Genomic DNA, 25642 nt, shown 5'->3' with positions numbered 1-25642 from the left:
AAATGGAGAACCTAGTGAACCAAATACTCAGTAATTCTTCTCCTCTTTATCTTGTAGATTTGATCTGTATCTACTCCCCTACCCTGAGAGTACCACCATGCTGGATAATGAAATGGAGGGAGGTCCAGACCATGGAAGGGTGTCGTCCAACATCACAGCTAAGTTTCAGCTAAGCTGGGGCTAGAGGTCAGATCCAATGACTTTGGGCTAGGGCTCATGGCAGTTTGCTCCCTAGGGGTTCATATACTGTTCTCCCCCCCCCCCCCTTGTGTCCTATTTCATGGAGGGGCAGGATGGAACACTTCCAGTTCCTTTAAGTAGCGGTTTCCACTCTTCCAGCCAGGCTGGTGCTTCTCTAGGAGGTAGTAGACATTTACAACAAGCTTCTGCCAAATAGGAGCTGGGCCAAGCATGGGGCATCCACATCTGGGGTTGAAGAAGCACATGTAAAAAACAGCTTGGCTTTGGCCCCAGAACTGAGAGCTGGATTCGAATCACCCCTCTGATTTGTCTAAGTCCCGGTTTCATGTGAAAAGGGCTAACAGCTGCTAAACCCAACATATGCAAAGCATTTTGAAAAACCCTAAAGCTCTGCAGGAATTCAGGTGGGGAAAAGGCCCCAGATGGGGTAGGGGCAGACCTGACAAAACTGCCAAACGGGAAGTCATTTCTCTCTCTTTTTTTTTTTGGGGTGGGTGGCAGGGTTACTACTCTGATATAATAAGGAATGCTAAAGACAGTTCACCTGTTAAATGCCTGGTTGAAATCCACTGTCACTTTTGTTCTCGTGGACATTATGGGCTGGTTATCAAGTTTGAATGAGGGGTATGTCTGTATGCTGGAGGTCTCAGCACGTTGGTCTTGTTTTTTACTGGACATTGAGAGATGAGAGTAGGGAAAATTTTGCCCCTGCAGCTCTAGGAAGGCCAGCACTAAGGGAGGAAAAGGGTTCCTCTCAACCATTCCTTTGGTTCCAGAAGCGTGACAGCCCTGGCTCTGCATAGTAAGCTTCTAAAGGAAACCATGGGAAGTGATCTTCTGCCCAGATGTGCCTTTCCAGGTTACTTTGGGGACAACCTCAAGTTGGAATGGAGCAGAGTAGGAGATTGTCTCTCCCCTCCCTACCCCCCCCCCCAGCCCAGGGTGCAAAGTTGTTAGGTAACTGTGCCTCTTACCCAGTAGCCACATTAGCTTAATTGAACTGGATGGAATTGACCAGGCAGAAGGGAGAAAGGCTCCCTCACCTGGAGCTAGGGCCCCAAGGACACACAACATGCATCGTCCCTGCATCTGACCAAAATGTTTAACATGGAAGATCTGCTCTCCCACCACAAAGCCATAGCCATCTACCCCTCCTTTTTACCCTGTCATCTTTTGTCCTCTGACCCCTCAGCCCTTTCCCAGGTCTCTCTCTCCCTGGTTTCACCTACCTTTGTGTTTAGTGTAAAGCTACTACTCAGAGTTCTTTACTGGCATTTCCCTGTGCCTAACTGACAAACTCCTTACTTAGCAGTGACCACCTTCCCAACATCTGATTTCTTCATTTCTGCTCCAGGGCCACAAGGAAGAAAGTCATTAGAATAAGCTTACTGCATCTCTTACATATTTGTCATAGAAGACTATTTGTCACTTGTGCTAATTTTGTGTGTGTGTGTGTGGGGGGGGGGGTTCAGTGGTAAGGTGGGAGAGGAAAAATGGGAGGAATTAAATCAAGTGGTCTTGCAGAAAGGGAGGGGCAACAGAGAGCTCTGAGGGCAAGGGGGCTTCTGAGGTTCTGTTTCAACCCCCTCAATTTGACAGAGAAGAGACTAGGCCCAAGCTGTACTGCCCAGCCAGGATTCAAACCCAGCTCCTCTTATTACAAATACCACATTCTTTTCACTGCACAATACTTAGCAACTCTTAATCTTATTTCTCTATGACACCTGTTCCACATTTTTTTCTCTTTCAAACCCTATACTGAAAGCAAATGACCCAGACTGTTTCCTGAAGATTGAAGCCATCCAGAATGAAATATGCCATGTCTGCTCCTTCCTTACTTCTTTTTTCCTACCCTCTGCTATTATTTCTTCCTCTACCTGCACTCCTCATTATTCCAGGAGCCTTGATGCTGGCACCCATCCCCTCTCCACGCATCTGCTGGGCTGTGTCCCCCTCTGAACGTTGTTAGCCTGGCAGTTAGCCACCCTGCAGCTGGGTGCTCCATACCACTGGGCTCTTGCTGTATCTGCCTGTTTAATCTCTCCTTAATAGATCAGAGCATCTGGAGAACAGGGATTGTCTCATTTCCTATGTCCCTAGAAGCTTAGCATGGTGCTTGGCACATGAGATGATACTTTTTCTTTCATTCACTCTCTCCTTCAACCCTGGCTCGTTCTAGTGGGGAAATAAGGGCTTCTACTTCCAAAAAGCTTTTCCCTGAGCTAGCCCATCCAGCTCCTATCATCTGTCCTGCCTTTCTAACCTTTTTAAGAGAGTTATGTGCATGTGGCATCTCCATTCTCCACTCAAGCCCTTGCTTTCTGGCCCTAAAGCCCGAGATGAGGGGGGAACCTGCCAAGCCCTGCATGGCCAATCCCCACTGCAATAAGCAAGATAGCCTTGGATTGTCTTCTTTCAAGCCCCAAGGACTTGTGCCTGGGCCTAAGTCCTCTTTTTATGGGCTCTCTGTTAGCTTTTGTCAGTCCTGTCCCTCACACAGGGTGATGGGATCCACAGGAGGTGAGCTACTAGGAGGCAGCTAGTCTCCATAGCTGAAGGATCCATTCACTGGGGTCCAAGGCATTCCCACACTGGAATGGAGTGGGCTGCCCATCTCACTCCAGGGTGGGAATGGTAAATGGTCCCTTCTCAAAGATGGTGCCACGAATCCTAAATAGCCAGTGGGGAGAAGCCAGGAGGGGCTTCATGTGTATCTGTTAGCAATCCCCTCTTCTGCATGAGAAAGGTGGGATGCTTAGGCTTTCTGCAGCGTAAAGCCCAAGATGAAGCTAAGGCAGCTTTGGGCTTCCACTCTTTCAACGCACAGGATGGACACAGAAGCAGTCACACCATGCACATGGGGAGACTGGTAATTCTCTGTATTCATAAAGCCGCAGTCTTGAAGGGAAACAAAGGCCACCTTCAGCGGCTGCTATTGGAATGTAGCTGGCTCTGGGAGCTCAAGCAGGTGGAAGCATGTCTGGTAGCTGCTGAATGGCAGATCCCATGCAGCTGTAAACAGGGCTGGCTGAGGAGGTGGTGGCCAGGTCCCCCGGGCTGCTGGGAGTAGAGAGAGCCAGGGAATCTCTCAGTGCAGCCCTCCCTCTCCCCCAAGGCTGGGCTCCTGGTCCCATGGTCCCGTGGTCCCAAGAGTTGTTAGGTGAGTAGAACATGAACAGGGGATGGGCAGAGAGAGAGAGGACAGACAGACCCGAAGTGAAGCCAATGTGCTGAGATGATGAGCATGGAGACTGGGGATGGGGAACAAGGGGGAGGCGGCTAGCGGGCTGCCAGGCTGCCTCAGAGCTTGTGGGGGTTTACCCACTTGTAGGTGCCCTCATACTGAAAGCCCACTCTCTTCATCAGTTCATCCGCTTCAGGAGGGCCTCGGCTGTGAAACAAACACAAGGGCAAAATGGGACTGTGCCCTCAGCTGCTGGGAGTGTTGTGGACACCCCTGAAGGCACCCATCTCACCTGCCATAGACATAGGCAATGGGCTGGGTCTTCTCCCTCTCGATGTGGTGCAGCAGGGGTGTAAAGATCCTCCAGGCTTCCCGAAGCTCATCACTGGAGGGAGAGAGAGAGAGAGAGAGAGAGAGAGAGAGAGAGAGAGAGAGAGAGAGAGAGGAAGCACCCAGATGGGCCTCATCATGTGGGGTACAGAGCTGGATAAGCCCCAAGAGGGGACTCAGGAAGCTTGGGCATCCAAGAGGCAGCAGCTGCTGAAACTCCCCATAGGGCCAAGGATCGTGGAGGGTAAGAGAAAGAAATGGCAGTGAGGAACAGGAGAGGGGAGGAAGGCCAGGGGAGGAGATGGGCAAGCTGTGGACAATTTTACAAAGTAGAAAACTGAGGCCCAGAGAGACAAACGGTTCACAAGATCAAGGTCACAACAGTGGGTTAGTGATGGCAGAACCATGAGGAGAATTCAGGTCTCCTATTCCTCTGGGGCATGGAGGAGGTGGCAGAGAGAAGGGAGAAAGAAGAGACAGAGGCAAGAGAAGAGTCTTTCTGTAGTCTCTTCTAATCCCCAGGCCCTGCTAGTGTAGAAATTGGCCCTCCGCTATCCTCCAAGCCAAAACACGCCAAACAACCCCTGCCAACTTTCAGATTTGAGGGAGAAGGGAGGGATGCTTTTTAAGCAGCAGCTTGGCCAAATCTCTCTAGCTAAGAAACAAAGCCCCTGGGACCTGGGGTAGGTCTTGCCATGCCATGGGAGGGGGAATTAGGCAAAGTCATCTTTCTCTCCCTCTTCCCTCACTAGGCCTTAAGGCTTTCCAGGATGAGGCTACTGAAGGATCATGGGATTCTAGAGGCCATCTAAGGGGAGGACACAGACCAGACAAGTGACTTGTTCCAGATCCCGGAGATGGGATTTGAATCCAGATCCTTCAGTCCCAAATCCAGCCACTTTCCTTCTGTCCTGGAGGAGAATGGGGAGCAGAAGTGGTCTAGACCCCCACCACTCCAAGGCATCCCTCACCTGCGCACAAAGTGCATCTGGCTCCCACAGAAGACGTCCAGGATAAGGCGCTCATAAGCATCGGGCAGCTTCACATTCTGCAAGGCCAGAAGGGGTAAATAAGATGAAAGAAAGTACTACAATGGGGAAGCCAGGCAGGGAGCAGCCAAGCCTGCTTTGGTTCCCTTGCTCCCTTCCCTTCTGTCCATTCCTTCATCCATTTTTTCACTCATTCCACACATTTATTACTTAAGTACTGTGGGGGTGAGGTTCTAAGCTGGTCCACACAAGGACTGTCAAGTCTCAGGAAAGTTGCCTTTCCTCCTTGCCTCCTTCCTCCTATCTTCATCCCTCCCTCTCTGGCCCTCAGCATCACTGCCTGTGTGCTCTGGGTTCCTCCCAACCGATGTAAAACTGGTTCTGACTTCCCTGTCTGTGCTAGAGCTTTTTGGTCAGGCTCTGTGAATGCTGCTCCCCATCCTCTATTTTTGAGCCTCAATTAGCTTCTGACTTTCTGCCATGTCTCCCTTGCAATCCTTCCCCCCGGGGAGCTCCTACCATCTGGCTTGACTTCCTTCCTCTGCTTTAGTTTCTGGATGAAGCTGGAATAAGCTCTGGAATCATGCTGTCAGGGAGCCCTGCCACATTTTGGCAGCTAATCTCAGCTAGGCTCAGCTCTTGCAGCTGCCTGGCCATCCCTGTGCTCTGCTTGTTGGCTGACTTTCATTGTCACCCTCTCCCCCTCAGTTGGCACAAGAACATCTCCTTCTTTCCAATCTTTGCCTTTCCCTTCCTCCACAATTCTACTAAGGGCACCAACAGCCCAGGCTGGTAATCTCAGAGTAAAAATTGAGAAAATCAAATGGATTCTATCTTGTATCAATGCCAACATTTTTGTAACTGCCAAAGTCATGTTTCATTTGTTTCAGAGTTAAGTTTGGAAATTCAGCTTCCTTAGAAATTACTCATCGTCTCTGACGAAGTTCAAAAGTTCAGTTCTCCTGCTAATCACTGTTCTATTCTCATGTCAAGGAAATTTGTTGTCCTTGAAAGATGAAGATGAATGCCAGGCAGTTTGGTCCATTATTGCTAAACTGTTGTTACAGGTAGACTCCAATGATGAATATTTCTTAGCAACAGGATGGAAGGAGGGGTTGTTGCTAGCCCCTCATTACCAATTTCCAGCCAATCATATTGCTCCTCATTCCTATGATACTACAAGCTTTGGAACCAATCATACTGTTTTCCCACCTAGTTTTTGGATGCTCTTCCTTTTGTCTGCAAAAATGATCTGTCTACAGGAAAACAGAAGGGGAAGGGGATAAGAGAAGGAGGGGAGAGATAGAAGGGAGGGCAGACTAGGGGAAGGGGTATTCAGAATGCATGTCATCTTGGGGTGGGGGGAGGGGCAAGTTGGGGTGAAAATATGGAATTCAAAATCTTGTGGAAGTAAACGTTGAAAACTAAAATAAATAAATTTATTTTAAAAAAAAGAAAAAAATGACCTGTCTACCTCATTCTTGGTCTTTTGGCGTCTTGCTGAAGAGCTAAAGACTGCTTTTATTGGTAACTGCTAGCCTTACCAATATGTTGAAAGTGTGTAGAACTTTGTGCCTCAGTTTACTTTAATCCTGACCGTAACAATAGCCATACCTGACTCCTCTCTCTCTTGCTACCAAGGTGCCATGTCCTATTTGCTGTTCCTTCCTCTGCTGTCTCTCATATCTTCTCTACTGTTATTTGTCCTTTGTTTTCAAAGAGGACCAATGACATCATATTGGGTGATGTCTTGATTTGTGTGTGAGTTGGATTTAAGTGAGGCAGAGTTGCACAAAGTCATTGTCCTCACTCTCTCGTCTAAAGTCATTGAAGTCCAGTGGCAAGACAAAAGTCAAAATCACTGGTGATAGCTCAGGATGCAGTAGATGACCTTGGTGTCTTAGATATCTAACCAAGCTCTAAGCATTCCACAGTGCCTGCTTCAGCCGCCTTCATGGCCTGTTGGAACAAACTGTTCTCATCCACTCATTCTGCCAGGGGAAGTCTTTATATGCTTGGGATAGACACCCCCCTAACTCACTGAGAGGTTTGAGGCCCTTCAGTTACCCTTAACCTGGTTTACCCATCTGCTGATAGTTTTATATGGGTGTGGCCACTGCACATGCTACAGCTTCTTGGAGCCACAGGTGAGGGTTGGGTGCCAGGTGGATACCAAAAGTGAATGAGCAGCTTGAAAAGGGCTTTAGTAAGCCCTCACACCAGAGGTGCTAGTCCTCCTGAACCTCACCATGCCCCACTCTCCTCTATATTCACACCATGACCACCTTAGTTCAGTTCTATCAAGAGCCTCCTAACTGTTCATCTCGCCATGCTCCATGCTGAAGCCCAAGTAAACTCCCTTACACACCATTAGGGTCCCCTCACTCCTCTTAAAAAACAAACAAAACGTGTCAGTGTCTACTGAGCGCCCAACCTCCCAACTCAAGGCCTTTCCCAATCTGGTGATAGCCTACTTTTAGCTTCATCTCACTATTCCCCACTAAAAACCAAACTGGAACACTGCTGAAATACCTTTTCTTCAAGGTTCAATTCAGAGGCTCTATCAGAACCTTCTCCCTCCTTAAACATCTAAGAGTACTTGGCCTGGCCCTCTCCTTGGCATTTGTATCACTCTCCCTCATCCCAGAGTCATCCTCATCCTTGTCACACATTTGGCCCACAGTGGTTGCTAGGCTAATGCTTGGGTTCCCGGCCAGCTCCCCCCTACACCTGGCCCCAGGCTGGGCAACTCAGGATCAGCTTACTTTATATCTGTTGCCATAGGTCAGGTCCAGCTCAGACTCTTCAGGGTTGAAGAACATCCCTGGCTTCTTGGTCATCATCTTGGTGTAGACAGCTTCATTGGGCTGCACGCGGATCACCAGCTCATTTCGTTTACACTGGCGCTGGAAGATGTCACCAGCCACATCCTGGAACTGTAGCCGCACCTCTGCTTTGCGTTCATTCAGGGCCTTTCCGCAGCGGAGAATAAAGGGGACTCCTGGGGCAGAGAGCAGAGACAGAGAAAAGGAGGCCATTGAATCTGGCAGGATCAACTGCTTTTCAGAGTGGCTTCCACCGTCACACCGATTGTCAGCCATTCTCTATGGCCTTCCCAGCCTGGCGGGCTGGGCCATCTCCTAGGTAGGAGGGTCAGGACCCTCTGTATTCTCATTGCCTAGCACAACAGGCATTTGATGAAGTTTAACAAACATTAATTAAATGCCTACTGCATGCTAGGTGCTGGGTATGCAAATATAAAAAATGAACCAGTCCCTAGCCTCAGGGAGCTTCCATTCAACTGGGCGTTAGTATCCTGAATGATCATCTAATTCAACCTCCTTAAGTGAGAGAGAAGGGACCCACAGCTAAGGAGCAGCATGTTTGGGGACCTCTCTATCACTGCCCTCTAGGCAGTGACAGGGTTGGTTTTCTGGGGAGGGAAAGGGCAAGTTCATCAGAATATCATGCATATGACTTCACATCTACAATCCATATCAAACTGCTTGCCTTCTCAAGGAGGGGGAGAGAATTTGGAACTCAAAATTTCATTTATTTATTTATTTTTGTTTTGTTTTTTTTATTAATTTAGTTTGATTTATCAACAATCACTTCCATATGCTTTTGAGTTGAAAATTTTTCTCCCCCTTCCTTCCCCCCACCCTCCCCAAGATGGCGCACAATCTTGATATAGGCTTTATATTTACATACCCATTAAACATATTTTCACATTAGTGAAGTTGTAAGTAAAAATTAAAACCAATAGGAGGAACCATCAGAAAGATGAAACAAAACTCAACAGAAGGTAAAAATAAGTGATAGCGATTCGACTTCCATAGTTCTTTCTTTGGATGTGGACAGCATTTTCCACCCCGAGGCCTCTGGAGATGTCTTAGATCCTCGTAATGCTGAGAAGGATTCAGCTTAACAATCTTAGTCATTGCATAACATGGCTGTTATTGTGTACAAAGTCCTCTTGGTTCTGCTCACTTCACTCAGCATCAGACCATATAAGTCTTTCCAGGTTTTTCTGAAGTCAACCTGTTCATTATTTCTTATAGCACAATAGTATTCCATTACATTCATATACCACAACTTGCTCAGCCACTCCCCAATTGATGGGCATCCTCTCAATTTCCAATTCTTTGCCACCACAAAAAGAGCTGCTATGAATATTTTTGTACATGTGGGTCCTTTTCCCATTTGTTTGATCTCTTTGGGATGTAGCCCTAGAAGTGCTATTGCTGGATCAAAGGGTATGCACATTTTTGTAGCCCTTTGGGCATGGAACTCAAAATTTTAAAAAAATGATTAATTTTTTAACGTGTAATTGGAACATGTTTGCTTGAAGGATATTAAGAAGTGCTGATTCACTTTGTCACATGGGCCAAGGACTGAAAGGGGAATAGTTTAAGGAAAGGGCCCCTGGGCAGGGCTGAGAGAGGAACAGGAAGTAGGTTAGGCTATGAGGCCATCTGTGGCCAAAGCTTAGTTACATAAGGAGAGAAAATCTGCATTTTGTTTCTATCTTTAAAATGACATGCTCTTCAAGTTTCTCGGATATAGGCCTAATTTCTCAAATACATGGAGAACTAAATCAAATTTATAAAAACAGGAGCCTTTCCCCAATTGATAAATGATCAAGAGATATGAACAGTTTGCAAATGAAGTAATCAAAGCTATCTATAGCCATATGAGAAGGTGCTCTAAGTTGCTATTGATTGGAGAAATGCAAATTGAAACAATTCTGAGGTACTACCTCATACCTATTTGATTGGCTAATAGGACAGAAAAGGAGAATGACAAATGTTGGAGGGGATGTGATAAAAATGATAACATTAATAAACTGTTGGTGGAGGTATGAACTGATTCAATTATTCTTTACAGCAATTTGGAACTATGCCCAAAGAGCTATAAAACTGTGCATACTCTTTGACTTAGCAATACCACTACAAGGTCTGTATCCCAAGAGATCAAAAAAAAGGAAAAGGACCTATATGTACAAAAATATTTATAGCAGCTCTTTTCTGGGGGTAAAGAATTAGAAGCTGAGGGAATGCCCATCAATTGGGGAATAGCTGAACCAGTTTTAGCATGCGATTATGATGGAATACTACTGTACTATAAGAAATGATTAGCAGGATCCTCTCAGAAAAACCTGGAAAGACTTGCATGGGTTGCTCCAAAGTGAAATGTACTGTGTACAAAGTAACAGCAATATTATGAGATGATCAGCTGTGAATGACTTAGCTATTCTCAGCAATACAATGATCTAAGACAACTCTGAAGGCTTCATGATGAAAAATGCTATCCATCCCCAAAGAACTGACTAAATGCAGACTGAAGCATACTTTTTTTAACTTTCTTGAGGTTGTTTTTTTTTTGGTCTATGTTTTCTTTCACAACATGACTATTATGGAAGTGTTTTGCATGACTACACATGTATAACCCATATCAAATTGCTTGCCTTCTCAATGAGGTGGGTGGGGAGGGAGGAAGGGAGAGAATTTGGAACTCAAAGTTTTAAAAACAAATGTTAAAAATTGTTTTTACATGTAATTGGGAAAACATAAAATACTAAATAAATTTTTTTAAAATGCTCCAAAAAATGACATGCTCTTTCCCCCTAGTTTCTTAAGGAAAACTTCTGTACACATTTTGATTTTGTCTCAACTCAGCCAAGGGGAAAAGGAGACTTGTTTGCATCTTGGGCAGGGCTCAGAGGATTATGATAAGGGAAGCCACTGGCCCAACTTGGAATCCCAGAAAGACCAGGTGAAAGTAGGGCAGAGGAAAAAATGGAACCATAAACTCACAGAGCTAGAAGTGACCTCTAAGGTCCAAGCTTGGCACAGTGGCCATTCAATAAATATTTGTTGTGGATCATAAAATCAGAGAACAGAGCCTACCGTCCCATCTTTCATTTTCCACATAGAGGACTGCAGCAGCAAAGGTAGCAGTGGTGGAGCCCTGGGGCACTGTGGGGTCATCCAGATAGCCTTTGGTGGCTTCCCCTTCTCCATCTGGGTTCCCCACATACTGGCCCAAGACCACATCAGTTGTTCTCACCTCTGAGATACACTTCAGGATCTTTACCTGGGAAAGTAGAGAGAAGGGGTGGTGAGCTGAGTTGGCTAAACACCAGGCCCAAGGTGGGAGGCAAGGGCCAAAGCATGATGAGAGATGGGACAAGGGACAGAGAGAGAGACACTGGAGCTCAAGGGGACGCTGGGTACTGTGGGCAAACCCAACTGGTCCCAGAAGCCTGGCTCTCCAGTCTGCAGGCCACATGAATCAATAGGCTTGGGAGCCTTGGGTGGCATAGAGGAGGATACCTCACCCCCCCCCCCCCACCCCCACTCCATGACCCTGGCTTTGCAGGCCTCTGCTGTTAGACACATGATGCTTCCTTCCAGCTCAGTGTCACAAGAGGAAGTCAGCCTGCCGCCTCACCGATTCAAATGCCACAGGGCACTTTAGCCATAGGATCATAGAGAGATAGGACCTTAGGGCTCATCTATGCCACGCCTCTAATTTTACAGAGGAGTAAACTGAGGCCCAGGGAGGAGGGGTGATGGTGCTGTCCATGCCCCACTCTTCTCAGAGGCAGTAAACTGTCAGATTTTTTTCTACCGAGTTGGGAAAGCCTGCTCCTCCTTGGGACCAGCTCTCGACTGGAAGGTACGAATTTCTTCCTGTGGGTAGTATTCCTGGCATCCATCCCAAGTGTGGTCTATCTCTCCAGCCTAACTCAGCCTAGGAGTCAGCACCCCCAGAACCCACTCAGGTGAGCCACCCAGGGCAGCTTCGAAGCAAGGGGAGACCTTTTCATCCCGGACGTCATTAGAGTTGGTGGAGGCGGGCTTTTCCATGGCCACTAGGCAAAGCATCTGCAAGAGGTGGTTCTGCATCACGTCTCTGTGGGGGCAGAGAGGAGGTCTGGTGTGAATCTCAGACCCAAACCTCTAGGACTGGACATGTGGAGCAAGGAGAGAAAGAATTGAAGGAGGGCAAGCAGGGCAACTATACCATGTAAGGTGAAGACACTGGGCACATTTAGCCTAGAGAAGGCTCAGAAGAAATGGGAAAGCTACCTTCAGGCTCTTTTGTGGAAGAGGGACGAGCCTCAGTCTGCTTGGCACCAGAAGACAGAAGCAGGAGAAGGTGCCAAGGCAACTTGCTGGAAGGAAAACCTTCCCACTGGTGAAAGCCACCCTCCAGGGGAATGGGCTGCTTCAGCTGGGGGGGGGGCATAGGGGGATGGGATGGGATATGAGAGGTCTTCAGGCCAAGGCCTGAAGGTGGCCACTTGATGAATACACTAGAGTAGGCATTCCTTTTTGAAGATGGGTTCAACTAGATGGCCATTGAAGTCCCTGTAATTCATTAAGGCCCACTTCCTGCCCACTTGCTTTCACGAATCTTGCCTGTTCCCCACCCCCCAAAACCTGGGCAGCTTCCCCATGGACTCAACCAATCCAAAGAGCTTCTAGACCACAGAAGCATGAATGGGACTGCAGAAGTTACCCCAGCCACCCTCTGTCCTGTCCTATTCTTGTATTCAAGTGAAATTGTAACAAGTGCAGTTTCGAGCCCTTTGCTCTCTGCTCTGTTCTTGGGAAAGGTGTTCCTAGTTGGGCACAGGAACCCTGTGTAGAATCTTGCATACCTCGAATGTCAGAAGCCTGCTATTACCAACCTCCTCCCATCCTGTGCCTTCTTAAGGCCAGAAGATCCCAACCTCCTCTCCTGTATCTTGCTGCAGGCCCTATTGGCCTCTCCACCATCTCTACTGATCTTCCCTCAGGATATTTCCCAAGATTCTTTCCTCCTGTCTTTGGGTTCAGACCTGTGATTTTCTTTTCTTTCATTTTCTTTTTTAAAGGCAATTGGGGTTAAGTGACTTGCCCAGGGTCACACAGCTAGTAAGTGTCAAGTGTTCGGTCTGAGGCCGAATTTGAACTCAGGTCCTCCTGACTTCAGGGCCGGTGCTCTATCCACTGTGCCACCTAGCTGCCCCCAGACCTGTGATTTTCAACTGTACAGGGGACTCCTGATGTGCCAACTCCCTTTGCCAATGAACAAACAACTGCCTGTAACTTCTAGTCTGTGGGTATTAGCTGCTTGGGGCATGTCCCACAGCCTGTATGTGTCGGAAGCAGAACTTGAATCCAGGAGTCCAAGGCTAGCCCTACTCTCTTGCTCTAAGAATCCCACAGCTGGTTGGAAGAGGCCTTGGAGGTTAGCTGGTCTCCAACCTTCTGCTCTGCACAGGAAGGAATCCCTTTTTCAGCTCCTCTGCCAGCCTCTGCTGGAACACTTGCTGGGATGGGGAGCACACTAGCTAGCCATTCCATTGTTTGTTGTTAGGCAGAAGTGACCAGACACTCCACTGGGGGTTGGGAGGGGTCTTAGGATCACAGATTTAGGGCTAGAAAGGTCCCCAGGAGTCACCCCCGCATTTTACAGAGGAGAGTGGGTGGCGCAAGGGGCAGAGGCACGATTTGAAACATCCTACTCCCTCCTCCTACATGAAGGAAAACTGGCATCTTTGTAACTTGCATTTGTGGCTCCTCTTTTGCCCCCTGGGACCAATCAGAGCAAACTCAGATCCTCTTGCAAAGAACAAAAAAAGCTGGAGGAGGCGCCCTCCTCTTTGAGGGAGTTCCCAAAGGAAAAGTAGCCAAAGCAGCAGCAGCCGCATCCTCTAGGGAAGCCCTGCCCTGCCCTCGGCTCTCACCGAATGATCCCAAACTCATCAAAATAACCGCCTCGGCCCAGAGTGCCAAAAGGTTCCTTGAAGGTAAAGATGACACAGGCAATGTTGTCTCGATTCCAGATTGGTCCAAAGATCCTATTGCCAAATCTGGGGAGAGAAGGAAGAAGAGAGTGAGCTACAGGGACGAGTGCCAGGCCAGCCTCATCCCTCCGCCACTGCTGAACCTTGATGCTTAGGGCCTTTTCACCAGAGCCAGGCAGGGTTTCTCTTGGGCCTAGCCCTGCTGGGCTGGGATGTCTACTCACCTTAGCACCATGAGGTTCTGCACCATCTCCTTGCCCAGGTAGTGATCGATCCGATAGATCTGGTCCTCATGGAAGAGCGAGGAAATGTGGTTTGACAGCTTGTCAGAGCTCTGAAGATCCTTTCCAAAAGGTTTCTCCACGATGACTCGGTTCCAGCCTCTGGTCAGGAAGAAAGGGAACCAGAGCCCAAGGCCACTCATCCCCTTGTGGTTGTGCACCCAATAAACCCCCACCCCTGAGCATCCTTCTGACTCAGAAATGATCTCCTAAGACAGGAGAGACTCTGGCTTGTGAAGTCCTGGACTCAAGAGCTGGAAAGGCCTTCAGTGGTCATCTAGTTTGACTCCCTCATGTCACAAAGGAGAAAACTGAGGCCCAGAGATGGGGAGAGATTTGTCCAAGGTCCCATGGCCAGTGAATAATAGGGAGAACAGGGCCTGGATTAAAATCCAGGGCTCTTTCTCAGAAATGGACTACTTCCCCAAAAGTGGGGGTGGGGGTGGGGTGAGGTGGGAGCCTCCCAGGCCAGGCTAGGTCTAGTAAGGACAAGGCTAGAAGTTTAGAGGGGCAGCTAGGTGGTGCTATACTGGATAAAGCACCAAGCGTGAAGTCAGAAGACTCATCATCCTGAGCTCAAATCCAGCCTCAGACACTCACTAGCTGTGTGACCCTGGGCAAGTCACTTAACCCTGTCTGCCTCAGTTTGCTCATCTGTAAAATGAGCTGGAGAAGGAAATGTAAACCACTCCAATACCTCTACCAAGAAAATCCCAAATCATGACTGAAATGATGGAACAACAAGAACAGGAGGTTAAGGGGCTGTCTCTCTTCAGGGAAACTGGGGAGTCTCCTTTTTAACCCGTGCTGAATTCCCTTCCCCACCTCCTTGTTCTTCTTGCTTGCCCATCAGAACCTAGTGTTAAGCTCTGTGGGCCTTCCCACAGACCATTCCATAGGGCAATGGGACATGACTCTTCTCCCAAAAGAGGCATTCTGCTGCCTTGAGGGGAGGTGGGGGCTGTGCCTGGGGAGACATGGGGGACTCTTACACCTGGCTCATGCAAATGTCTTTGATGTTCTTAGTGACAGCTTCATAGACAGTGGGTGGCAAGGCTAGGTAGAAGAGGCGGTTGGCCTGTGGCCCATGATGCAGGGAGTTCATGTGGGCATTGAGACGATGAAAGGAGGCCGGCTCATCATACTGGCCTGACACATAGGAATTTCGAGAGAAGAACTCCTCCAGCTTCAGCTTCTCGTTTGGAGTGGCCTAGGGAACACAAAGACAAGAAATCACGGCACTTACCTTTGTCAGAGAGATTCAGGGTATCAAGCTCAGCCCAGAAAGGGGAACCCAGGAGGGTAGGGATGGAACTGGGGGTTCAAAGGAGGAGCTCTTTCCACCATGCTCCATCACCTAACTATTATAAGGTCACACCCCTCCAGAAGGAACTCACCCAAGACCCAGATGGTGCTAAGAGTACAAGAAGGAAGAGGGCAGGAAGGGATGGGGGCAGTGGGCTGGAAGAGGAGAACTAATTGGGGGGGAGGCTCCCCCTCCCCCCACAGATTCCAGGTTAGAAGATCCCTGACCAGGCTGGAAGGGACTTAATGAGGCTATATTGAATCCACGCTCCTCATTTTCCAGAGAAGGAAACTGAGGCCTCAGAAGGGGAAGTGACTTGCCCAAGGTGGACAGTGACTCCCAGGCCTAGGGCCCCACCTTAAAATAGGGCTCGCTTTGCTTTCGGATGTCATCCACAGTGAGGTTTGAGCGGGCATAGCCCACAATGAAGGTATCTTCAGGGAGGAGCCCGTCACGGAACAGCCACCTAGAAGAAGGGGCGCAGGCTGGGGATTGGCAGGGCTAGGCTGGCGTGGCCCTCCCCCAACTGCCCAGTCTTGCCCTCCTCTGACTCAAGCTGAGAGAGTTGGCACAGAGAAAACTTACCAGATCGTAGGATAGATTTTCTTCTTTGCTAAGTCACCCTGAAGAAACAAGAAGATGGGGCTGGTCAGGGAGGGCTACAGCAAAATGGGAGTCCTTCCTTCTTTTCTAAGTGCTGCCAACTCAGTTGTTCATTCCCCAGAAGGCTACTGGCTCCCTATGATCCAATGTCCCAGCCTCGTTTTCTTTGTTAGCTGAGGCTCTTGGCCATGCCAGGACGTCATTCTGTCTATGCTACCCACTGGGGTATCTGCCATGCCTTAAGGGGAAGTCCTGAGGAAATGGAGCTGGCAGAGACCTTGGAGAACATGGACTAGTTGTCCCTTCATGTTACAGATGAGGAAGCCAAGGCCCAGACCATACTCAGTAAGGGACTACCAAGATCTCTCCTCAACACCCTTCTGAATCTCCCACTGAAAGCAAGTCTTAAGTGAGGGGTAAAAGGTGTAGGCTCTGAAAGGTAGATGAAGGTCTTCCCTTGGTTAGTAGCTGGATCCACATGGGTAGGCAGCCCTTCCCTGCACTGACATCCTATAGTCAGCCTCATGGGGAGAGGCCTCCAAATTGGGGAGAAGAAATCTTTCCAGTCACAGGAAGTATTCAATTACAATCAAATTCTGCCTGGACCCTGGAACTCCCTCCCTCTAGGAACTGCCCTAATACAGCTGTCTTTGCAATGTATTGGGTTTCTACTCCACCAGGCCCACTTCAAAGGGCTGCAGTTCCTATTGGGGAGAGAGGCACAAGGCTATAATGGCAGTAGCTTAAGCCTCTGTTTTCCCCATCTGTCAAATGAGGGAATTGGACCAGGTGATCGATCTCTAAAGGTCCCTTCCAGATGAGGATTGTGGGGGCCAGTTCTTGTTCTTGCTCTCCCACTCACGACCTCTCTTGACTTGTACTCTTTGCATGAGAAACTGCTGGGCAGGGCCCTAGCCCATCGGGGTTCAGGAGCCCAGGGGGAGGTCAGCTTCAGACTTCTGTTCTCTCTAGGGTATCCTTGACATGACAGCCAACTCGTATCCTTGACATGACAGCCAACTCTGGGAGGATCCAACCTTAGGATGAGGGGATGGGGGCGAGGGGCAGGCCTCTTCCAATGAGGTGACCTCAGCCAATCTTCGTGGGGCCCAGTAAGAGCTCTGCCGGGTGATTGGGTGGGTGGGGATTCTGCTGAATTGTTTGCACAGAGCAGACTTGGCTCAGGCTCAGCTGGCCTCTCTCCTGAGCCGGCCAGCTTTGAATGCTGGGAACTGGGAAGAGGGCGGGATTTGCTAAAAGCAAACAGCAGAGGCACCTCCCTCAGCAAGCTCAGGGCCGAAGACTTTGGAGGAGAGAAAGGTGAGTCATTGCAAGTCGGGAGAGTTACCTCAATGTCACTATGACAAAGCAGAAATGACTTCAGCAAAGGGGCTAGGGGGTGCAGGGGGTGAGGTAGCAGACAAGAATTCTGAGCTCAGACTGAGAGCTAGAAGGATCTTCCAGGAGAAGCTGGTCCAAAGCCTCCCATGGCCCAGAGAGGTAACAGCTTGTCCAAAGTCACATAGCCAAGAAAGGTCTTCTCCCTTCTGGTCTGGGTAGTCCACATGCATGTTCATGCCTTGTCTATCTCTCTTCCTGTCTGTCTCTGGCTCTCCCTGTCTCTCTTTCTTTCCCTGCCTCTAATACTCAGAGTCTCCCTTAAAAGACAATGAAAGAGCAGTACAATGAATAGAGTGCCAGGTTTGGAAAGGCCCTGGGTTTGAATCCCAGCTCTCACTTGCTACCTTAGTTTCCTCAGCTGCAAAATGTAGGGGTTGGACTAAGGTCCCTCTGTGAGCTTTCTATGTGAGCTAAAAAAAAAAATCTGTGAACCATCAATCTGTGAGCTAAAAAAAACCTGGCCCTTTCTGACTCTTGACCAAGTCTGGGGCAAGGGAAAACCTAGAACCTTGGGCAAGGAAGAAGTACAGCAGACTGCCCAATGGCCAGAGTAGACCATTTAGGATTGCCCAAGCAGGGTGAGGGGAAAGAGGAACAGAAGGGAGAGGTAACTTCCTGGATGGCAGGCCGCCCCACTACTGTCGCCCATATTCTTGGGGGACCCTTGGAAGAAGGATGAGGCCTATCTGTATCAAGCAGAGGTGCAGCCAGATGAACTGGGGCTAGGTGGAGTTAGCCTGGGACAGCTCCTTGGGGAAGGAGACAGGCCAAAGGAGGGAGAGGGCAGGGAAGAGGTATGGCTCAAGCCTGGCTCCTCTGGGGCTTGGTGACCACACCCTCCCCATCCACACCCTGGGGCTGGCCCATCAGCAACCCAACAGACCTGTTCCACCAAGGACCAGAAAGCAAGATTTCCCCCTACCCCACTCCCCCCACCCCCATGCCCCAGAAATGACTGCCTGCCTGTTAGCAGAGCCCATGGCGCCATCAGTTTACCTTACTTACTAAAAGTACTGATATAGGTGAAAGAGCTGTACGCTTGGGGCCAGGGGGCCTGGGTCTGAAAGAGTCTGATTTCTGTCAGGGCTGGCCAATGACTCATGGGCAAGTCACTTAATCCTCCTCTGTCTAACGGGGTAATACTACCCACACACATGCCCACATTATCCCTCCCTCAGAGGGCTGTGGAGATCAATGAGATGTGGGGCACTAGGGCAAACATACAGCATAAACATCATAGAAAGTCAAAAATAAACATCCGATTGAAGGCACTCTTCTTGGCAGTGTACCCCGTCCAAAAGAGAACTCATCTTTTCTCTTGTGCCCTCCCGTCTTCTGAGTTTCCCTCATTCTTTTCACAGCACCACCATCCTTCCAATCTTATCAAATGAGATTCCCTTTATGAAAGGTGCTTAGCACAGAGCCTGGCACACAGTAGGTGCTATATAAATGCTTATTCCCCTTCCTTCCTTCCCTCCCTTCGGTCTCCCAGGTTCACAATCTCAGGGTCATCCTTGCCTCCCTAACCCCCACACAGCCAAGCAGTTGCCAAATTTTGCCTTTGCTAACTAACTTCTGAATGTCTCTTCCCTCATATATTCCAACAAGCTGCTAGTTGGTCTCCCAGGCCTGCCTGCCTCTGCCTCTCTCTGCCATTCCAGCTCATTCTCCACACTGCTGCCCAGTGATCCAGCCAAATCACTGGCCTGGGCACTTCCCATCATGGTGACCCGCTTGTGCCACCTCACCTCTATCCTTGGACCCCTTCCCTCTTTGCCAAGCAGCTAGACTACCACCTCGGTACATACGGCTTTTCTGGTTCTCCCCAAATGCTTGTGCCTTCCCTCTAGCCCCCATCCCCCTCCATTTGACTACTATATATTTATCTCTTTACATTTAAGCTGTAGAGTATGCTTGTGTAAATTCTTGTCTCCCCCATTACAATGGAAGTAGGGATTGTTTCATTCAATTCATCATTGTCTCAATGCCTCACATGCAATAGGCACTTCAATGCTAGCAGATTTGTAGGGTGGCCAAACTTCCTCTTGGGAAGCCTCTAAATGTGACCTCCAGGAGGTCAAGAACAGGTTTTCTGCCTTGGAGCTCCCAGGGAGGGCATGTGAGCCAGCAGATCTCCCCAGGTGGGGAGGTAATGGGGTAGAAGGTGGAGAAGTCAAAATCTGTAAACCACTGAAAAACCTGGTAAGGAGGAAAGAGGAAGCCATCCTTTTCTACCCAACCCCCACTCAGCCTGGGTTTCAGCCAGTGCTTTAAAGATCTGCCCCACCCTAACAGGAACTTCTTAGCTGCAGAAATGCAGGGAGCACTCCAACCTGCCGATTGTACCAAAGTGTGGTTACCCCACCACAGGACTGCAAGCTTGAGCAGGCCTTGGGGGATCTGGGGGATCACCTAGCCCAAAGAAGGTACTTTATGGAGGAAGAAACTAAAGGCCAGGGAGGGATTTGCCTCAGCCCCACAGCTAGTGAGAGTGAGAACTTTCCCTGGTCACTGGGTTGCCTACCCCATCTCCAGAGAAGTTTCAGGTATTTCTATGCTCATTTCCAATTAGGCTAAGGTGTATTCCTTTGGAGGTGCACTCCTAGGTCCTCACCTGAGGCCAGAAGGGTGGGCTCTCCATTAAGGCTTCATCTTAGCTCTTGGCCCCCTGCTGGACCTTGTTTCCTGACTGTTCACTTCCGGACTCAGGTCTTATTGCCCAAAGACCTGAATCCAGAGTTTCTGGAGGCCAAGAGTCTGGAACAAGGTTTATTTCTGCAAGCACAAAACCTTATGACTTCCTTTGGAGGGAACTCTTTCTGTAAAATGACTCCAGTCCCCTGACTTCTTAGACTTTGTTCAATCATGCCTGATTCTATGTGACCCTGAAGGGGGATGGGACCTGTACCCCAAAAGGAAAAGACCATGTCTTTATCCCTGAACTTTCCCACACATTTCTACCTCGACACTCAATAATCCTTTTAACTGTCCTTTCATGGTGGCCCAGACCACTTAACTCCTTTCATTTTCTGCACCTGGCCCACCCCAGGCTTCTTGCCACTCCTTAATCCCATCTAGATCTTCCCAGTCTTTTTCTATATAAAAGTGCCAATCTTACACTCATTAAATTGTGAAGAATTTTAGAATCTCACTTGCTTCTATTGGTGTCATAATAAACTCACTACTTTGACTGGAAGGCTTGAGTGGTCAAATTCTTTTGAGGCAGACCCACCCTGTACTCTTGTATTTCAGGGTTCCTAGCACCGCAAACCACAACAACCCCATTTAGGATTTTTTTTTTTTAGTGAGGCAATTGGGGTTAAGTGACTTGCCCAGAGTCACACAGCTAGTGAGTATTATGTGTCTGAGGCCAGATTTGAACTCAGATACTCCTGACTTCAGGGCCGGTGCTCTATCCACTGTGCCACCTAGCTGCCCCTTAGGATTTTCTTGGCAGAGATACTGGAGTAGTTTGCTATTTCCTTCTCCAGTTCATTTTACAGATGAAGAAACTGAGGCAAACAGGGTCAAGTGATATGCCCACGGTCATACTGCTAGTAAGTGTCTAAGGCCGGATTTGAACTCATGTCTTCCTGACTCCAGGCCTGGCATTCTATCCACTGAGTCACCTAGCTGCCCACACAGACTTCTTAGAGGATGCCAAATCTAACCTAACTTCTTAGTGACAAAAATGGTAGCTGAATGTCCATGACCTTCCTGGCCTAGAATGCAGACCGCTACCCTGAGCTACTAAGTCCCATGGAACTCTATTTTACCAAAAGTATATCCACTTTCTGTTTCCTCCCTCCCTCTAGCAGCCTCTTTCCCCATGTGTAATTTTCTGGGTCTAATCACTGATGAAGACTGGGAAACCAGATCACCCACTTCCTAATCAAAATGTTTTTAAAACAAGATTTGGTAAGGATGTCACCAATCCCTGCCTCAGCAACCCTGCAGAACCAGAGACTGCTACCTCACTTTCTAGTTTTTGCTTAGGGATTGATAATCAGAGATGCTGGGTTTACAAAAACAAAAAGGAGGGACAAGGCAGCCACATAGAGAGCTAAAGGTCCCCTCAGAATCCTGGGATTCTGAGCCTGAGGCTTATCAGGGCACTCTCAGCTCCTTCCTATCATCCATTTGAGTTCCATCCTTTCTGTGTCTGTCTCTAGTCTCCTTTTTCCTCCCCTTTCATGGTATCCCCTGGACCCCTCCTTCAATCATATTAGCCCTGGGCACACCTTCTCAATAATGAATGACTTGTAGATATTTTGTGTTGAACTCTCTACTTTCTTTAAGCCTCAGCCCAAACACCATCTTCTACATGGATCCCTTCCTGATCCCCGCAACTTTTAGGGTCCCCCCTTCCTATACTGCCTTGTATTTATTCAGTACACACACACACACACACACACACACACACAGAGTCTTCCCACACCTAAACTCCCTGGGAACAGGGACTGGTTCTCTTTTGCCCTCGTATTCCCTATATGTCTGACATCCTATAGACTCTTAATAACTGCTTGGTTGACTGAAGAATTGAAGCAGCCTTGAATGAAAGCACTCCTGGGAGTGGAAAGTTGTGGGCATAAACTTTAAGAGATCTTTTGGGGCTGCTCGGAGAGCTTTCAGTGGATTCCTTTGGGACTACAGAGGTTCCCATCTATACAATGTTATTTTACTTATATGAAATGGGCCAGTAGATAGCAAGACCCTGGGCTGACAAAGGTTGGGAAACAGTGACCTATCTCAAAGGAGGTACTGGAAGCCAAGAAGGGTGTGGTGAAAGCCAGGGAGAGAGAAGGAAAGGCTTCTCTTTGCTCTTGCCCTCTTCTGCTAGCTCATTCCACTCTCTGTACCCTCCATAAGCTACAGATGGCTCTCAGGAAGCACCATTCCCCAGGCCACTCTGTCATTTAGAGTATAACATCCCCAACACCCTGGCTGACTCCCAGCATTCTGCTGCATCACCGTGTGGGAAGCAGGAGAGCCATACATAGCAAGCACCCAATAACTTGACTCAACTGCATTTAGTCTAGGCCCTTCCTTTGGACAGAGGCAGAAACGGAAGCCATTGAGAAGTGATTTGTCCAAGCGTGCCTGATCAAGTGAAGAGCTCTCATTTCTATAATGCTTGAAGGCTGGCAAAGCACTCTCTACATCTGATCCAATGTCCCTGGGAGATTGGCAGAGCTGAAGAGATACACCACTTGTAAAGGAAGGATTAGGTTTGGAAAGAGCTGAGTTTGAATTCCACCTCAGGACTTTACTACTCAGCTCTGGGATCAGAGGTTAGAGGCTCCCTTCTCAACCAGAAATGCCAGCATTGTTAGGAGGCCCACAGAAGCACTGCCAAAGGTAGAACAGCGCTTGGCAAACCTTGCAGCACTCTCCAAATGCCAACTGGCATTACCAAACTTGAAGAGCAAATGATCCTAGAGCAGGTCTGGGCTGATAAGTGCAAGTTTAGGCCCAAACCCTGAATTCTAAATGCAACTTGGCCAGGCTGTACTTGGTAAAGAGGGCACTGGGGGACAGGGGCCTCTAACCTCTGGAGGAGGGGTGAAGCTTTCCTTCCAAGTCTCAAATCAGTTAATTTAGAACACTATTCCTTCCAGCACCCCAGAAACAAACCAACACCAACCAAAACCGAAATTGAAATTAACTGTGATCTGAAAACCATGCCTTTGATGACATTCCCTTGAAGGGCTTCAAACATCACTGGGGCCACAGGGCTCGGTCAGAGGGAAAGAGTGGAGTATTTGGTAACCCTAAGGGGCCCAAAGAAGCCCCTTATCAGTCTATTCAAACCAGGCCTGGAGATGACTAAGTCAGGTTAGATAAAGAAATAAAAAAGATAAGAAAGATAATCAATCAGCAGATAAGCAAGAATGACCCATGACCTTTCCTACACCATTCGTTCTTAAGAAATTCTCACCAGCCTTAAGGAGTGGCCCTCCCTTTATCAACCTCCATACAGGCTGCCCTCTCCACCCTGATTTTGAGGGAGGAAAAAAAAAAAGCTCTAGCCTGGGAAGCTGGAAACTTGACTACCACTAACTTGCTCCTGACACCAGGCAGGGAAAAAAATTGCTTTAGCTCTTTGGGTTTTATTTTCCTCGTCTATAAAAGGAGGGTGATAATCACTGCCCTGACCCCAGGACACGAAATCTGGAGAAACAAGGTAGCATGGAAATAACCATGAGCAGAAGGCCTGAAGAACAGGAGGAACTGGGCCTTTGGAGTCACTGGGAGAATGTTACCTCACCTCTCTGGGCTTTTAAAAAGCTCAGACTAGGATCACAGAATTTGGAGCTGGATGTGGGTTAGTCCAAGCTCTTTCATATTACAGAAGAGGAAACTAAGGCCCAGAGTGCCTAAATGATCTGTCCAGATGACCTCTAAGGTTCCTTCCTGTTTTGAAAGGCCACATTTATGTTACATACACCATTTTGTGTCCAGGCAAGAGGTGGGAGGATGGTGTGGGGACTCCAGACTCACCGAGGCTCCCATAATGATGAATATGTGTGTGTCTGACTGGTGGAAGGCATCACCCTGGTACAGCTCTTCCCGGAGAATCCCACACACCTGAGTCCGGCTCAAGGCTACTTGCTCCGACATGCTGTTTTCTAGATGAATGAAAGAAGGAAGGCAGGACTGAGAGGGAGCTCTTACTCTGAGAGTAAGAGATAAGTGGAAGGTCATTGCCCCTCCCCTTAAAAGGGACAAGTGAACTCCCCAGGCTGACCAGGTTTCAAGTGGTGTTTGCAGGAAGCAATTACCAGTTCCAAGTTTAGGAGAAGAGTTCCCTCAGATTTTTTCAAGGATAAAAAAATCTTAGGTTTTTGATGCCTTGAGAGCGTCTTGAGGACTCTTCCCAGCAGTGATATTTTGTACCAATGAAGACCATTTTAAACATCCTAGGTTTGGTCATGAAACCCACGGGCCAAGCCTGGGGATAGAATTGTTCTCCCACCTGTCTCTTCCTCCTTTCCAAAGTGGATGTTTGGAGAATGAGTTCAAGCTGGAGCCTCCAATCTGAGGATTCTAGTTCAAGGTCTTCCTAGATTGAGGGGCAGGAGCACAGGTGTGGGTTAATCTAGACTAGAAAATCGGGACCTAAGCAGGAACATTAATTAATTCACTGATCTTCTGCTTTGAAGATAATGGGTCCCAGTCTCAGAGTAGAATACTAATTAGCTCCTTTATCCTCTGGCTTTGAAGATGATGGGTCCTAGTCCGGACTTAGTCATAGTCTGTGACCCTAAACAAGTTTATTTCTCTTGGAATTTAAAATTGCTTCTCTTCTAAGGTAGCTAGACTGGCTAAATCTGTAAATTTCCATCCAGCTTGGATATTTCTTGCCATATAATCAAGCACAAAATGTTTTTTCTCTTTGGCCTTTTCTGATGCCTCTCCTATTTCTAAAACTGGCCTGTCCTAGTCCCCACAGTCACTACTTTGGAAAATTCTCCGGATGCAACATTATCTTGCATCTTTATCAGCATGGCACTGGCCAGTGGAAGAAGACTATTGCATGTGTGTGATTGTTTTGTTTTTAAAAGGTCTCAAGGAAGAACCGAGAGCAAAAAGACAACCTTCCCTGAAAGGGGTTGTGCCACCACCAGGGTCCGAATCCAGTTAGCTGCAGTTCAGCCTGCCCCCTGACACAGGTTCCATGGTTGCTACCTGTTGGGGCTTGCTTCAACTTCACTAGGACCTTAGTGGAATCTGATCTACCTCAGCAGATGGCTCTGAAGGGTTAGAGTTTCTCCCTGGTAGGTAGAAGAAGCAGAAAGCAGGAAGAGAAGGCTAAGTATTTTCAAGAGTCAGGATGATCACATCACTAAGCTAAAGCCCCCTACAGGGGACAGAAAAGACTGGCCAGGGCTGAGATGGGAAAGGAGTATAATACCATATCTGAACAGGAAGGCAATCAATCAATGCAGAAACAGCCTCCTAAACAGGAGGATGCTTGGGGAAAGAGGATCAAAAAGCCTGTGGATAGTGAGGCCCTGACTAAGGGGAAGGTGGGAACTTCAGAGAGACTCAAGAAAAAGGCTATTGGGATGGAGAGCTCAGGATTGGGGCCAGGATGCAGGGCGGTGGCGGAGGCGCCTGAGGATGGAGGAGGTTGGGGCTCAGCGGTGGCCCCTTGGGGGGGGGTGGCTTCCTCACCAGTGTTCGCCTCTGGGTTCTGTGTCTGCTGCTGATCCGGTAGAGGAAGGGCGACGACGGGGCCCGCGGCTGAACTCGGGTTAAAGCCTCGTCTGCTCGAGCACAGATCGGCTCCACTCGCCCGACTCCCCATCTCCGCCCCCTGGCTTGGCCTGGCCCGGCCCCGCCGGTCTGGGAGCCCGCCCGCTGGGCCCAGGCTCCGCCTCCGCCTTGACCCGTATTTGGCTCCGATCCAGACCTCGCGGACTGCACCTCAGCTCTTCAGCCCGGGGCCAGACCGCCTCCTCAGCCAGGTCGCACGCTACCACCCCCACGTGGCCTTGCCGGGCTCGCAGCTTCCGCCTCCCGAGCTGTCGAGGGTCACGCCCC

The 25642-nt window shown here is 48.7% G+C and overlaps 2 protein-coding genes across 3 annotated transcripts in view; one reads left to right on the top strand and one right to left on the bottom strand.

The window, feature by feature from the left end:
- Positions 1–3059: 3059 nt before the first annotated feature.
- G6PD (glucose-6-phosphate dehydrogenase) lies at positions 3060–25522 on the bottom strand. Of its 2 annotated transcripts, none has more exons than XM_020975605.2 (13): positions 25274–25522; positions 23597–23724; positions 15677–15714; positions 15449–15557; positions 14778–14995; positions 13729–13887; positions 13445–13570; positions 11529–11622; positions 10614–10800; positions 7470–7705; positions 4687–4763; positions 3678–3770; positions 3060–3592 (listed from the first exon to the last, which is right to left on the bottom strand). In XM_020975605.2, the coding sequence occupies exons 1-13, from the start codon at positions 25404–25406 to the stop codon at positions 3502–3504; spliced, it is 1689 nt and encodes a 562-aa protein (XP_020831264.1). In that variant the 5' UTR covers positions 25407–25522; the 3' UTR covers positions 3060–3501. The 2 variants fall into 2 exon arrangements, with proteins under 2 accessions (XP_020831264.1, XP_020831265.1); XM_020975606.2 differs by lacking the exon at positions 25274–25522 and adding an exon at positions 24072–24142.
- Positions 16996–25642, top strand: part of IKBKG (inhibitor of nuclear factor kappa B kinase regulatory subunit gamma) — a 48736-nt gene continuing 40089 nt past the window's right edge. The window contains exon 1 of the mRNA XM_020975602.2: positions 16996–17014. The gene's annotated coding sequence lies outside the window, so the exon portion shown is untranslated. The remainder of the gene's footprint in view (positions 17015–25642) is intronic.

This window comes from Phascolarctos cinereus, unplaced genomic scaffold (assembly GCF_003287225.1).
Source record: "Phascolarctos cinereus isolate Bilbo 61053 unplaced genomic scaffold, phaCin_HiC Scaffold_8;HRSCAF=390, whole genome shotgun sequence".
In the NCBI taxonomy this organism is placed as follows: domain Eukaryota; kingdom Metazoa; phylum Chordata; class Mammalia; order Diprotodontia; family Phascolarctidae; genus Phascolarctos; species Phascolarctos cinereus.
The sequence above is the reverse complement of the archived record's forward strand: the minus strand, read 5'-3'. Positions and strand labels throughout refer to the sequence as shown.